Genomic DNA, 15158 nt, shown 5'->3' with positions numbered 1-15158 from the left:
GATTTTTTGTTTGTTTTTATTTACATTAAAATGGTAAATTTGTGGATTAATTTAATTAAGTTTATAGTTTATTGATGTCATTTTTAACACTAGAATATCGACAGTTTTGCCTATACGATGCTCACCGTAATTGGGCTCATATTTTTATGTTGCAAAGTATGTTGCGGCAATGACTGTGATGAGATTGATGCGGAATCTCCAAGTACGTTGAGTTATTTATCAATTTTAATTAAATTTAATGATTTTTTGATTAATTGATCGACAATTCTAGACGAAACAGTTCCAACAGTACCTCCAAGAGATTATGACAATAGAGGAACAACTTCCAATACTCAGCCATATTACAACAACAATAATATTGGATTTGCCATCGGTCAAACTCAGCCAAATCTACCGTAAATGCTCAAAATTCAATTTAATCAACAACTTACAATGCAAAATTCTTTACAGATATCCACCAGCAGTGCCAGCATCAACATTTACACCTCATGTGCCTTCCATGCCACAACCATCAAGTAATCTCACAGAACAGTTTGACTGTCCGCCAAGTTATGATGACGCAATGAAGCAATTATCTCAGAAATAGAATCTATAATCGAATAATCATTAATTACTGTGAATATTGAATCAAAATTTGTATTAAAATAATCAGAATGTACATAATTTATTTTAAAAAGCTCGTTGACATTTTCAATGGTAATTCTTAATCTGATCGAGTATGATTCATTGCCTCCGTTAGTTGTTGCCTGAAGCTGATCGCTGGCTACCGCTTGCCAATACCAATACCAAGTGTAATACAATCTCTATCAACAGCTTCTTACCATGAATTTTTTTGATCTACCTTATGATCTCTTGCCATCTAAATTGTTGGATTTAATGGAGCCTCTACAGACATTGCCATCGAATTCTGTTCACTTAAATACGTGTTGCAATATCAGTTTTATTGATTTCTTAATCAGAGTTGGCAATATAGCGACGGCAATCAACTAAAGATCGCCAAATATCATTTACTATTATTGACAGTCAACGGCGATCAGCAAGTTTTCAGTCATCAACGACCATCCGCCGGCTGCCGATGAAAGGTGTCAACGACTTCCGTTATAGGCCGGTCACCGTTTAATTCACCGTTAATTGACTCACTGGTTGTACATATTTTGAGCTCCTAAACTAGAATGGACCATGAATTCTTAGGGAATCTATTGTTGATATCGCTACTTACAACATCCTTGTCTCAATCACACGATGTCACGATGCAGTTTGTGACCAAAATATTACCATTTTATAAGAATTATTGCAAATTTTACTGGGTTGCAAGGCAAATATCTGAAAACTGGGCATTTCGACACCTTCCTATCCCTAAATTGGATCTCATACCGCTCCTACCTTTACTTTCCATAATAAACAAGCAGCCTTTTACCACGTGTTACTTCTTAATATGTTTAATTGACAGGAGTCAAAAAATTAATAGACTAAACTGCGATCATGGTTTACAGTTCGGTCTAAGGTTTCGAAAAGTCTTGGTTTTGACATATTTTTGAGAGCGAGATCAAAGAAGAGACCGAGATCCGGACCGAGACCAAAACCGGGATCGAGGCCGATACTGTAAGAATGTATGGAAGTAACCAGCCAATTATCACATGAAGTTGCTGTGATCTAAACCATGAGAGTCAAGGTCATTCTCATTAAGTAGCTTTAAAAGAGAGGAACAATTGTATAGATCGACGTCATAAATCTCAAATACACATTGGAATTGTTCACAGATCTTCTCACTCTATGCTACATTTTTTATTTTTTCTTTATGTCCCGAATCTAAAATTATTACATTTTTTTATTTCTCGCAGTTTTCTTTTGAACTTGTGCGTTTCAAGTTGGATTTTTTGAAGATTTTACTAGGAATTAATATATAATTAAGTAATGAGAAGACATGGAGGTGAACCAATATTAGTTTTTATCGCTCTAATTATTTTCATATTTATAAAATGCTGTCATTATTTGTGTAAAAAGAGTCGCAATGACGATTACACTCGTAAGTCACTTATTTTGACTTTTTATGGACATTTTACTGTCAATTTGTTCCTTATTATCCAGAATCTGTGCCAGTAGTCGTAACACATTCAAGTCCAATACGTTCACAAACGTATACGCCAATGAGTGCGCCAACAAGTGCGCCAACGGGTTCACCGACGGGTTTCCCAATGCCAACGATGTACGGCAACGGCATGCCTAATGCACAGCAACAGTAAGTCTTAACTTATCACAAAATAATCCAAAATAACTGACAAAAAATATTCAATAATTCCAGATATTATCCGATGAGTTCAGGCTGCCCTTATCCACCACAATGTCCATATCCAATGTCACCAGTGCCTCCAACGCAGGGCTTCCAACCTCCACCACAAGCTCCACAACCTTATCAGCATATTCCACTGAATCCACCAAATAATACAGCTAGTCAACAAGATGCACCGCCAAGTTTTGAAGAAGCCACAAAAGTTCTTGCAAATCAAAGTTCAAAATGATATTTTTTCAGTCAAATGTACAGCAATGGTGAAATTCGAATTTATATTTTTGGTAATAAATCGCACATATGTATGAAAGCATGTGATAATTGTGAGAATATTTTTAAAAGGCATTGTGTTTAATTTTCTCAGAGTAATAACTAATAAGTGAGTAGAATGTAGGAACAATTGAGAGGAATAAGTATGTGACATACTCAAACATGAATGAAGTGTGTAAAAAAAATGGGAATAAGAAGAATGCAGAAAATGTTAAGCGTGTGTTTATGAAAAATTGACAAAATAAGACGTACGGGCGAAATTTATGACGGACAGAAGGTATAACAGAACAGAAGCTGAGCTGAGATGAAGCTTAAGTCGAATTAAACGGAAGCTTAATAGATCAGCCAAACAGAAGCCTTAATGAAGCTAAACAGAAGCTGAACAAAAGCTGAGTAAAAGTTGAACTGTAACTGAGCAGAAGCTGAGGAGAAGCTGAACAAACGTTGAACTGAAGCTGAACAGAAGCTGAGGAGAAGCTGAACAGCAGCTGAGCAGAAGTTAAACTGAAGCTGAACAAACGTTGAACTGAAGCTGAACAGAAGATGAGCAGAAGCTGAACAGAAGCTGAGCAAAAGTTAAACTGAAGCTGAACAAACGTTGAACTGAAGCTGAGCAGAAGCTGAACAAACGTTGAACTGAAGCTGAACAGAAGATGAGCAGAAGCTGAACAGAAGCTGAGCAGAAGTTAAATTGAAGCTGAACAAACGTTGAACTGAAGCTGAGCAGAAGCTGAGCAGACTGAACCGAGACTATTTAATATTGCATATTTGTTCAACCAGCATATTCTGGGGTTGTCATTATCCATATTCATTGTAAAAACATTCAACAGGTTACATTGATGAATGATCAAGGTCAAGTTTCACTTCTTTTTTGCACGAAAATCATCAATTTTCAATGTTTTAACTTGACAAAAAATTCCATATCTCGTTGCATTCCATTCAAATATCTGATCAACAATGCAAATGACCGATCATGTAAATGTCCGAGAAGAAAACTGCATAGGAAAGAAAACAGTCACTACTACGTCGTCATCTCTGTGTGGAAATTTTCTCATTTTCTTTAATTTTCTTCTCTCAGTTTACTTTTGGATATTTACGTTTTAAGATGGATTTGTGAAATTTCTGGCTTAAGACTTAATTTACCAGGAATTGAATTTAAAATGAGTGCAGGTTTTTTAGAATCTATTGCATTATTTGTTATACTCTACATAATTATAAAAGTCTGCTCATTAATATGTAAAGAGACATGCTCAGACCAAAATGACACGACTGGTAAGTGAATATCCTATCCTGTATTGCTGTACTTAGTTTCAGTTTTCTATATCTACATCTAGGTGCTCAACCTAACGAAGATAGTGGAGGTTTCATGACATCTCGGGTACTTCAACCTCGCAACTCAGAATCTCCTGAGCCAGAAATTGTAACACAACCAGTATCAACATTGACACAAATGCCCATGCCACTAGCAGCGCCTATAGCCATGCCAATGTCAATGCCTATGCCTATGTTAACATCAGTGCCTATGCCCATCCCATCATCAGTGCCTATGGCAATGCCAATGCCTTATAACAATTTTATGTCAAATTCCCAAGTACAAATGCCATTACCGTAAGTTGTTATGGATTTTACAATGAAAAGCCACACCAAATATTTTAATATTTTCAAGGTATTATCCATTAAGCTCAAACTGTCCATATCCACCGCAATGTCCATATCCAATGTACTCAGTGCCTGCAACACAAAACTCACAAGCATTTCTACCGTATCCAACAAATAATTTAGATAATCAGTTAAGTCAACCACCAAATTATGAAGAAGCTATGAAAATGATACCAAATCAGAACCTGTAATGATTAAGTTGACAGTCAATTGCATCCAAATGGTGATAAGTGAGTAATTATATGTGCAATTGAGAGAAATGAGTATTGCGAAATGCTCAAAATTGAGAAAAGTGTGTAAGAAGATGAGAAGAATAAGATTGCATATATTGTTAAGCGTGTGTTTATGAATGATAGACAGAATGACTTGTGGACGGAATTTAAACTGAAGTGAGTGAATTTAGACTGAACCGAGATTGAGCCGAAACTAAAACAAGTCCTAACTGCTGAAGTGGAACTTAGTCTGAACCGAATCTGAACCGAGACAGAACCGAGTCAGAACCAAATCAGAGCCGAGTCAGAACCAAGTCAGAACTGAGTTTACACCGAGTCAGAACCGAGACTGAACTGAGAATCAGCCGAGTCAGAACCGAGTCAGAACCAAGTCAGAACCGAGTCAGAACCGAGTCAGAACCGAGTCAGAACCGAGTCAGAACCGAGACTGAACCAAGTCAGAACCGAGACTAAGCCGAGTCTGAATCGAAAACCAACAAAAACGCGTTAATTTTCCTCAATCTTCAATATCTTCACATGCACATTTCTCTCTTCCATTCTCTCTAATTGAGCACAGCTCCAAAATTTTTAACTTTTATCTCTCCATCACTGAATCACAAATTAGGAGAATGTATTACTCAAAAATAAAAAACAACAAATAATAAATTGACATTCACAACACAAATGTATCGAAACTAAGCAATTCATTTACTTTCATAATTTTTTATTATGGATTCCTCAAACTTATTCTTACTTTTAATAGGATTAACAGTATATTTTTGGTGTAGATATTACTGTAGAGCTGATTATGATGACGATGAGGATACGAGAGGTGAGTATTAGGTGGATTTGGGAGGGAAATTGGGGACTTTGCGGGTCAAGTGACTGTGGATGGAAGTGGAGAATTTTGTGGATTTTTTGAGGAATTTTTGTGGATTTTTTGAGAATTTTTTGTGGATTTTTTGCGATTTTTTGGTGCCAAAATTCCCAAAAAACAGCAAAAAGTCACTAAATTTATTTTGCGTAATTCCAAAATGCATAATCAGACATTCTCTGCTGGATATCCTCTCAAAAAACACAATTTTTTTTATCTCTCGGCACTGAATGACGCTTATCGCATTCTCTCAGATCTATACACACTTGTGATGTTTTTGTTTACAATCTTAGTAAGTCTAAAATACACAAAAATATATAGTTTCTAATTAGCAATGAATCAGTTTAGGCTTTAGTCCAAAAAATAATATGGATTTAATTGTTTTGTTATTTATTATTTTTGGTATAATTGGTCCGATTGTATGTAAATTTTATTGCTGTTCAAAATGTGATGATGATACGACAGGTGTGTACGTGATTAATTGTTGGATTTTTTTAGTTGAATTCACCTTGGTGTTTAATAATTTGTGGCATAAATGCATAATTGTGCAATTTTTAATGAACTTTAAAAATAGAGTTTGCAGGACTTTTGGTGTTCGGAGCCGAGTGGATGTGCATTTTGTGTCTTTGGATTCCGGATACCGGATATCGTCACCAAATGCCCCTCAACTCAAGTCCCGAGTACGGTGTTTTGTGTCCGGACACCAAATGCACTTCAACTCGAGTTTGGAGTGCATTGTTCATTATCCGAACTCTAAATACACTTATACTTGAGTCCGGATACCCTGTCAGGCTTCAATAGAGTATTTTTCGGGTGTCCGGGCGTGGTTGTGGATGAATTTAGAGTCTGAACACTGGATACCGAACTCCAGATCCCAAATGAAACTCTCCACGAGTCTGAAGTACGGAGTTCGGTGTCCGGACTCTAAATACAGTTCTACTCGAGTCTGAATACCCAATCCGGCTTTATTGGAGTCTCTTTTGGGTTTCCGGACTCAAATCGAGGCTTATTTGGTGTAGGGACACTGAACATCAAACCAAGGACTCCAAATGCACCTTAAATCGAGTCTGGACACTGGTCGCCAGATTCCGGATTCTAGACACCAGGCTCCGGATACTAGACACCAGACTCCGCACTCAAAATGCACCTCCACTCATTTGCATATCTTGACTTGAGTCCGGACACCCAAAAAAAGACTCCATTAAAACTGGATTGGGTGTACGGACCAGACAGAAAGTATATTTGGAGTCCGGGAGTCCAGTATCTAGTGTCCGGACTCTAAATGCTTCTCCACTCGAGTCAAAACACCCAAACAGACTCCATTGAAGCCTGATTGGGTGTCCGTACTCGAGTAGAGAGATGTATTTAGGGTTCTGAGTTCGACATCTGGTGTATTTGTAGTCCAGAGTCCGGCATCTAGTGTTCGGACTACAAACACACATCCACTCCAGTTCAAACCCTCAGTAAACACTCCATTCAACCCACCCACACAACCAAATTCCCACCAACTCTACCTCAAACTCTCCATTATACAACTAATTCCATATTAAATTCATTTCAGATGTTCCAATAATTCATCAAATATCATCAAGAAATTTTGGTATTATTGTAGAACCAGTCCGAGATCGACTGCCAAGTTATGATGACAGTTTGTTTATAAGTCGTCCTCTAAATGTTTCTCAACTTAGTCTTCCGTAAGTTTTTATTTATGGAATTTGTCATATTTGGAATTGAAACTTGATTTTTTTTGGAGACGATGGAATTATTTTGGGAATTTTTTGAGAAGTCATGTTTCTTGGTCATTTTTTGATGTCTTGATGGGTATTCAAGAGCTTGTTTTGAGTGGGTGGGATGAACGTTTTTGATGGTCAGACTGAGACTCAGGCCGAGATTGAGACTTTGATTGAAATCTTGACGGAGACTGAGACAGAGACCTATACCGAGACATAGACCGAGACTTAGACTGATACATAGAACTAGACCGAGATATAGACCGGGATCAAGACTTTCTGTTGCAGTATTGGTAGAATTTGTCGAAACCGGGACTTCGGGAAACCTTAGAATGAGGAGGGACGGGAGTATTGGCAGCAAAAGTGGCGTAGTGGTTAGGGTGTCGTCCTTCCGATCCTACCCTGATCTCAATCCTAGGGAAAGTCTAGTTGAATTTGGATACTTATTCGCTGTTCTAGCCACTTCAACTTAGGGAACGACCCTCAAATTGTTGTTAGGTACACTGTATTGATAGTCATACCCAAGGTCATGCAATCTGTAGAGTTAAGAATCCATCCAGAATTGAGCATATCCCAATAATAATCCAATCATCTTTTTCAGGAGCGTCCACCGATCATCAATAAACTCACAAGTATCCCTCATATCATCAGATGTATACTTACATCATTCACTTATAGATATTCCCGAAGAATGTGAAAATCCACCAAGTTATGAAGAAGCCGTTGGCGAAATGACACGACAACAAAGCCAAAAGTCTTTAAAAAGCTAACAGCAAGGAAAGCTTTAATGTGATTTTGTGTAAATAAATGTGTTCAAATTTTTATGAATAAAAAGTGCAATTATGATAAGTTAAAGGTTAAGTATCGTGCGTAAATTGAGTAGTCACGGAAGTCAGCGATAGAGCGCCATCTGAGGGAGGCCATGGATCTTAATTGATATGTACAGCCAGTATAGTAAGCGCGTAAGTTGGCAGTCAATCATTGACTTAGAATTGCGTCGGATAGACTCGATAGCGTGACCTTGACCATAAACTGCTGAGAGAATAGACAAATTTTGAGTAGAAAAATGAGAAGTTGAGCATGTAAACAAAACTAGCATCAAGCAACTGTTGATTGAACTTCTGGGATGAGCAGAACAATTCTCATTTTATTAATTAATCTATAATTGATCAAAATTTTAAGAACTTTATTCAGTATGTGTTCTTGACTTATTAGATCAAGTTTAAGATATCAAGTTTGTGGATCCGAAATAATTTGGCATCAAAAAATGTCTAAAGAGGCTGAAAATGCTTACTACATCATGTATTTTGCTGTTTTTGCCATCTTCTTTATCGTTGCCTTATTCAGATGCTTGTTGGAGGTATTCGGTGGGAATGAAGGTAAGGAAGATGTTATTCAGTTTGGACAGAGTCTTGGGTTGAGCAAGGGACAGACACACCAAATGTACAGTACTTACTGCACTCACTGTACTTACTGTACTTACTGTACTTACTGTACTTACTGTACTGGCTGTACTTACTGTACTTACTGTACTTACTGTGCTTACTGTGCTTGCTGTACTGTACTTACTGTACTTACTGTACTTACTGTACTTACTGTACTTACTGTACTTACTGTACTTACTGTACTTACTGTACTTACTGTACTTTCCATACAAGTACAGTAAGTATTGTAAGTACAGTATTGTACATTGGAGTGTCTGATCCTTGGAGTCGAGTTGGCTAGGTGGCAAAATGGCTTTGTACTTCGGTACCTAATTATTGTGGTACCGACCAAGTGATCATGGGTTCGAGAATCAGCAGTACAATCATATGCAGTCGAAACGCGGCTCACAGCGTCCCTTTTGAAGGCTAAAGACAATAAACTGACAATAGCGTCATCAAAGGAGTGTTTGTGATTCCACTATAAACAGTAGGTCCATTGGATACCGTCGTCTGGCGAACTCTTACTTGATGAACATTCATTAGCCAGGAAACGCCCTAGAGCCGCTCAGGAATCTCAAAAGATCTGAATATTCACTAAAAATTGATAATTTCACCATCATTGTCATTTTAATTAAACTAAGCATAAAGCTAAAATAGTCAATTATATTTTAGAACCCCACCCATCTACAGCATATCAGCGTGCACACAATATTCAAAATTATCAAGCATCAAGACCCATTTGTGACCATTTAAGTCCTCATGGATGTCAACAAGGGTGTCATCATGGATGTTCGCATGGATGTCATCATGAATGCCAGCATGGGTGTCAACATGGATGTGAACATGGAGCTCAAGCTGGATGTCAATCTACAGCAGTGAATCCATCAAACCGAAACTCTCAAGATGCCCAAATTCCACCAAATTTTGAGGAATCGATGAAACTTTTAAATAAAAATAATTTGTAAATTTTTCGTACACATTTTTACACATTCTGTTCCTTAATAAATTTCCAATAGCTTTCTCAGAGAGAAAATTTGATGACGTCATCATGTTTACATTCGCTCACAATTTTTGCTGTTTCAGTAGTAAATTAGAGATCTTCAAGGAAAGACATGTGAAATTATTTTGTGATCGAAAAAAAATGGTGGCGGAAAAGGAAGTTCCACTTTTTGTTAAACTTATTATTGGATTTGTTATTGTAATATCAATAATATGCACTTTTATTAGAATATACTATGAGTGCTGTCTCGAGGAAGAAGAAGGTTTGAATTTTTATTGTTTTATATGCTTTTGAGAGAGTTAATCCAAGGGTAATGACCTGATTGATTTGAGTTTGAGTTCGAATCGGAGACCGAATTTGAGTTCGGACTGTTCGGATTTAGTTCGGGTCCGAGTCAAAATTCGAATTCAAGTTCGGGCCCAAGTCCGAATTCGGGTCCGAGTCCGAGTTCCGGATCGAGTTTAGTTCGGGTCTGAATCCGAGTTCGAGTTTGTTTCCGAATCCGAGTTCGGATCCTAGTCCGAGTACGAATATGATTTCGGGTCCGAGTCTAAATCCGATTCTGATTCGGGCTTGAGTGCGTGTTCCGATCTGAGTTCGAGTTCGAAATCAAATTCGAATCCGAGTCCAAGAGAGAATTTTTCATGAAAGAAACTCAATTTTTCACAATTTACACACATAATGCGTCGACATCTGTTTATAGTTATACTCAGTTATTTAGCCAGTATAAGATATTAGATCTGTATGAAGAGATGGCACAACTTTAGAATTAAGTTATCTTAATTCATGGAATTGGTAGAGAAGCTTCCTATTTATGCCATAATTATCGTTGCATTGACTCTTTTATTGGCAATAGTTTGTGTAATTAATAGAGTATATTATGAATGTTGCTTAGAAGAAGGACAAGAAGGTTTGTATTCAATGCTGTAGAGTTAGCTCCAAGTGTCCGATGGAGTCCGACTCCAAGTGTCCGATGGAGTCCGATTCCAAGTGTCCGATGGAATCCGACTTCAAGTGTCCGATGGAGTCCGATTCCAAGTGTCCGATGGAATCCGACTTCAAGTGTCCGATGGAGTTGCCCACCACTGCTTCAACTATATTATTCTATTTATTTTAGAAACAACAATTCCCGAACCCGTTGTAATTACGAGTACTGGAAATTCACGAACAATTCGAATTGAAGTTGATGAACAAATATTTCAAGAATTCCTCAATCATGCAAGAACTTCTCAGGCATCGCCATCACATTCAACTAGAAATACAAATACTCGAACACCTCAGGCATCGCCATCGTACTCAACTAGGAACAATACAAGAACTCCACGGCCATCAGCACCACGAAGGAACAGCGACGATCCACCAGATTATAATGACGTGATGGATGGCCTTTATGGACATAAGAAATAGTTAATGACACTCGAATTTTAGGAATAAAAAATTTACTTAAAATTAAGCATTTAAGATTTAATTTATTTAACAAAAATTAGAATAAATTTGACATCATGACAAGTTTAAAGCTCTATTTTACTGATGTACAGCCTGTCTGCCGCAACACAATTGACCTAATTTGAAACATCACTTCCAAGAATTATTTCTACGCACAATATAAAATCCAGCAAACAATGACTAGATTTGTATCAAAACTACGACACAATACGCAGAATCTAATGTAAGAGGCTCGACAAAAGCGACCTTGAGACTTTCTGGCGCCAATTTATAAGTTCAACGAAGAGAGAAAAACTAATGGAATTGTAAGTTTTATTTGAGTATTCATAGTTGCGTGTTATTTGGAGATAAGGGAAGCTAAGAATTTGGAATTGAATCTTGTTGCTGTTGATTTTTGGGTTGCTGATTTTCTAACAAGGATAGAGCATGGTTTCATGATATAGAAATATCACTACGGTACCTAAAGCAGTGTCTTTGTCTGTTAAGGAAAGCTGATTATTCAAAAATCAGCCATTTTGAAATTTTGGGGTTGTTATATCTACAAATTGAGCAAAATATGATACAAAACTCTAGGATTGCATATTAAAAACAGACCCGAATAGCACAAGTCGATTAAGGGACCCAAAAATTGTCATCAGGTCAGTATGACTCCCAAACAGACAAAGAGTATGCTTATGAAGATACTCACAAAGCTGAGCATGCTTAATTATATCGATTGAGATTTTGACGACGCTTATTTAGGACGATGCTCATTTTCTGCTAGGGTTATGTTGACTTAATTCATGGAGTTGGTAGAGAAACTTCCTATTTATGCCATAATTATCCTTGCATTGACTCTTTTATTGGCAATAGTTTGGGTACTTATTAGAGTTTATTGAATGATTCATGAACCAGGCATGGATATAAAACCAGACACAGAAAATGTTTTATCCAGAACAAACGGATTTTTTAATCCGCTGTTCATGCTTGTCTCAGAAGCACGCTAATTTAGTTATTAATTAGAGTATGCTAATTATCTGTTAGATACTCTGGCATGATGTCATCCGAATCCGACCCAAGGCCTCAAGTCGGTGTAATTTTGCTAAAGTGCCATCCGAATCTGACACCAAGTCGTAATCACGCCAGGATTTTTACATGATGTCTGGCGAATCCGGCACTCGACCCTAAACCATCATGATTTTGGTACGGTAACAAGTCAGAATCAGGTCGGCCTGGTGTCGGATTTTGGATTAATTACCTGATTAACAAAAACTATGGTATGGTTCAACAGATCGGTGATCGCAGTGCTCTTTTGTCAAAAGCAGATCCAACATATTATTTTATTCTAGGAGAAGGAGGGGGAGAGGGAGTTGAGATTTTGTTATGAAAGGAGAAGAAGGGACAGGGGGGTCAAAAAGTCTGTTATTCGTGCTACGTAATTAGTAAACGGTCCCATTTTTAATAGTAAAATTCAATGCATTGCCTGTGTTTATTTGAATGATTTTAAATACTATACCCAAAATACAAAAACACACAAGAGTAAAATTGAGCAAAAAAACATAAAAAATTTCTCAAAATATCCACCGGCATTTACTCTCAGCTACTTACTTAGTTTCCTCTCATTATAATGACGTCACCGTCCATGTGTGATCGATTTTAACTCATTTTTATTCTCAATTCTTCTTCACACATTTGCCTAAAAAATAAAGCTAATTCCTGTGTGCTTCAGTCTTTGGTTGTATTTCTGACGATGCGGCATTGAACAAAAATTATCATAAATTTAATTAAAAATGGCTTTTGATGCTGGATTGTTCTTTGTAGTCTTTTTTATTATCCTGGCATTCTTGATTTGTTTTGTAACTTGCGCAAAATTGTGTGATGATCAGTCAGTTCCAGGTATGTAGCTCAATTTATGTCCAAAAAATGCTAAAATTAGCAAATTTTTATGGACTTCAACTGTGTGTGATCAATGTTGGATTTACTCTCATTTTTTTCTCAATTTTTTGACAAATATGCCAAAATTTATTGTGATTGTGTGCTACGCACATCAGTCTGTGTCTGTATGCTTGACCGTGTGAGAGCAACAAGTTTAGTTAAAATTCATAAATTAAATAAATGGGCGATGTTATTGGATTATTTTGTTGCGGTGCCCTTTTTGTTGGCATTTACCTACTTTGTGTAAAGGGTTGCAAAAATAAGCCGGAGCCGGGTCGGTTGGAATCTGCAAAAATTTTGAAGATTTTTTTGACAATTTTTTTCTTATTAATCTTAATCTAGTTTATTCCGCACCGATTGTTGTGACGTCACAAACTCACCAAGCGCCTGGTCAAACGAAAGTAATCTATCGGGAAATTCCTCCTTATCATCAATCACAAGGTGGACGTGCTAGTCCTGCATTAGGAGCAACTGCACCGTAGGTTATGACATATTTTGACTATAAAATCATCTCTAATTCTCAATTTCTCCTTTATAGCTATCCACCGATGAATGCTTCATGTCCATATCCACCACAAACCTACAATCCATCACAATCTCCATATCCTCAACAAATGCCACTTCCATCAAATATGCCATATCCAGGAGCAACAGCATATCCACCAGCATCAGGTGCTCCATATCCACCAGCATCAAGTGCTCCATATCCACCAGCATCAAGTGCTCCATATCCACCACAAAGTGGACCTCAAGGACCATATCCTCCACAATCATCAGCAACTGCACCATCTGCGCCATATCCAGCAGATGTTCCACCTAACTATGAACAAGCTATGACAAACATGGAACAGAAGAAATTTTAAATTTTAGAATATCGTTAAAAATTGCATTTATTGAATATTAAGTTAGAATTTTTGAAAGAAGGCACATGTCGATCAATAATCTGGACTAGGCTGGGGTGACTGTTACTTGGTGATGGATTCTAGTTGTTGACAGAGTCACGTCAGTCTGGTTCATCGATTAACCGACTTGTGTTATTCGAAAAGTGTTCATTTATTGATAATTGACTAATAGTGGGTCTAGTGAGCCCAAGTGGACAGTTTGACATGATGTCTAGTTAATAACAGATCCAACAAGTGTAAATTTCTCGAATATGCAAAACTTATTAGGATTGGGTGACTTAGTTGACAAGTGACCTGGCCTCAGTGGTGTAGATGGGTGTGCTTACTCAAACATCCATCCAACCATCCATCCATCTCTATCCCATGGATACACACTTGGTACTAAACAGGCTTTCAATTATGCTTTCCCGATGTCGGGACAGGAACCGGGAAATCCCGAGAATGTACCGTCCCGTTCACGTCCCAATCCCGAAAATCGTTCGGAACCGGGATTTCGGGAAAGCATACATTCATTCCCGGAATAACTAGAAATCTAACTCATTGGCTCTTGCCGTCGTCATTAATGTCCCTGTCCAGTTAGTCGGGCAAATATTCGAATATATTCGAATATATTCGCATATGGAATATATTCGAATGCATATTCGAATATGCATTATTCACCGTTGTATTTGATTTATTCAAAGAGTCATTTCGCATTCACAAAAGTTGACCAATAATCCCTTATTTTTGGCAAAATGATAAAATCTTAGTTAATTTGGAAGACATGAATCTATGACTCGGAATAATTTCTTATGAAAGAATGATGATACATTAATGCAATTTTATTGAGAATTTCTAATTTTTTACCTAAAATAAGCAAAAAAAGGAAAACTTTTGTATGAAATTACATACTTCACAAATGAGAAATTACTAAGAAACCAATTGCAACTGATTTTTTTTGAATAATGCATATTCGAATATGCATTCGAATATATTCGCATAAAATATTCGAATATTTGTAAATATATTCGAATACGATTCTGCCCAACCCTCCTGTCCAGGGTCCTGTCCTTCATCATTAAACAATCAATTTTGTGTACTTAGGAGTCAGAGTTGGCAGGACTTTGAGAGTCCGGATTCCATGGAGTCCAACTCCACCTTTCATTTGGGAGGCACCTCTCAATGGAGTACGGACCTCACTGGTACCTCACTGATACCTCACTGGAGTCCGAATTCTAGGTCGAGGCGTATCCACATTGGAGTCCTGCCAACTCTGCTTAGGAACTCAATATTATATATTTTGTGACTTATCTTAATACAAAAATTAGGGTTAGTGCTGATATGTTTTTTCTTTGTAAAATGTTTAAATGTCTCAAGTAATAAAACAATGTTAAAATAAGGCGCTTCCTACAAAATGACAATTTATTGGTGTTTTACTGTCTAATAAGGGTTCCCGATGCC

General features: G+C 37.3%; 6 protein-coding genes and 1 long non-coding RNA gene across 10 annotated transcripts in view; 5 read left to right on the top strand and 2 right to left on the bottom strand.

The window, feature by feature from the left end:
* The window catches only part of pug (pug C-1-tetrahydrofolate synthase, cytoplasmic), a 65273-nt gene that overhangs the window by 40303 nt on the left and 9812 nt on the right, over positions 1-15158 (bottom strand). The gene's annotated exons all lie outside the window — the stretch shown is intronic.
* Positions 24-676, top strand: LOC139096979 (uncharacterized). Its single transcript, XM_070648741.1, has 3 exons — positions 24-202; positions 272-395; positions 451-676. Exons 1-3 carry the CDS (start codon positions 118-120, stop codon positions 584-586), a joined length of 345 nt encoding a protein of 114 aa, XP_070504842.1. The 5' UTR covers positions 24-117; the 3' UTR covers positions 587-676.
* Positions 1835-2628, top strand: LOC139096967 (uncharacterized). Its single transcript, XM_070648729.1, has 3 exons — positions 1835-2026; positions 2089-2239; positions 2303-2628. The coding sequence occupies exons 1-3, from the start codon at positions 1915-1917 to the stop codon at positions 2517-2519; spliced, it is 480 nt and encodes a 159-aa protein (XP_070504830.1). The 5' UTR covers positions 1835-1914; the 3' UTR covers positions 2520-2628.
* On the top strand, positions 3577-7893 carry LOC139096895 (uncharacterized). Of its 2 annotated transcripts, none has more exons than XM_070648649.1 (5): positions 3577-3829; positions 3892-4165; positions 4239-5260; positions 6864-6996; positions 7634-7893. In XM_070648649.1, exons 1-3 carry the CDS (start codon positions 3718-3720, stop codon positions 4405-4407), a joined length of 555 nt encoding a protein of 184 aa, XP_070504750.1. In that variant the 5' UTR covers positions 3577-3717; the 3' UTR covers positions 4408-5260; positions 6864-6996; positions 7634-7893. The 2 variants fall into 2 exon arrangements, with proteins under 2 accessions (XP_070504750.1, XP_070504749.1); XM_070648648.1 differs by having other exon boundaries at positions 3622-3829; positions 4224-5260.
* LOC139096899 (uncharacterized) lies at positions 4026-7331 on the bottom strand. Its single transcript, XR_011545011.1, has 2 exons — positions 5811-7331; positions 4026-5600 (listed from the first exon to the last, which is right to left on the bottom strand). It is a non-coding gene; the product is annotated as an uncharacterized lncRNA (long non-coding RNA).
* Positions 9525-10972, top strand: LOC139096898 (uncharacterized). Of its 2 annotated transcripts, XM_070648652.1 has the most exons (3): positions 9525-9718; positions 10313-10366; positions 10574-10972. In XM_070648652.1, the coding sequence occupies exons 1-3, from the start codon at positions 9598-9600 to the stop codon at positions 10861-10863; spliced, it is 465 nt and encodes a 154-aa protein (XP_070504753.1). In that variant the 5' UTR covers positions 9525-9597; the 3' UTR covers positions 10864-10972. The 2 variants fall into 2 exon arrangements, with proteins under 2 accessions (XP_070504753.1, XP_070504754.1); XM_070648653.1 differs by lacking the exon at positions 10313-10366 and having other exon boundaries at positions 9529-9718.
* Positions 12596-14288, top strand: LOC139096896 (nematocyst expressed protein 4-like). 2 transcript variants are annotated; one of them, XM_070648650.1, is made up of 3 exons: positions 12596-12777; positions 13159-13294; positions 13355-14288. In XM_070648650.1, the coding sequence occupies exons 1-3, from the start codon at positions 12672-12674 to the stop codon at positions 13677-13679; spliced, it is 567 nt and encodes a 188-aa protein (XP_070504751.1). In that variant the 5' UTR covers positions 12596-12671; the 3' UTR covers positions 13680-14288. The 2 variants fall into 2 exon arrangements, with proteins under 2 accessions (XP_070504751.1, XP_070504752.1); XM_070648651.1 differs by lacking the exon at positions 12596-12777 and adding an exon at positions 12925-13090.

The sequence above is a fragment of the Chironomus tepperi genome, unplaced genomic scaffold (genome assembly GCF_022539635.2).
Source record: "Chironomus tepperi strain 1889 unplaced genomic scaffold, CSIRO-AGI_Ctep_v1 contig_409, whole genome shotgun sequence".
Lineage (NCBI taxonomy): Eukaryota > Metazoa > Arthropoda > Insecta > Diptera > Chironomidae > Chironomus > Chironomus tepperi.
Note: the sequence above shows the minus strand (reverse complement) of the source record. Positions and strands in the feature narration are given on the sequence as shown.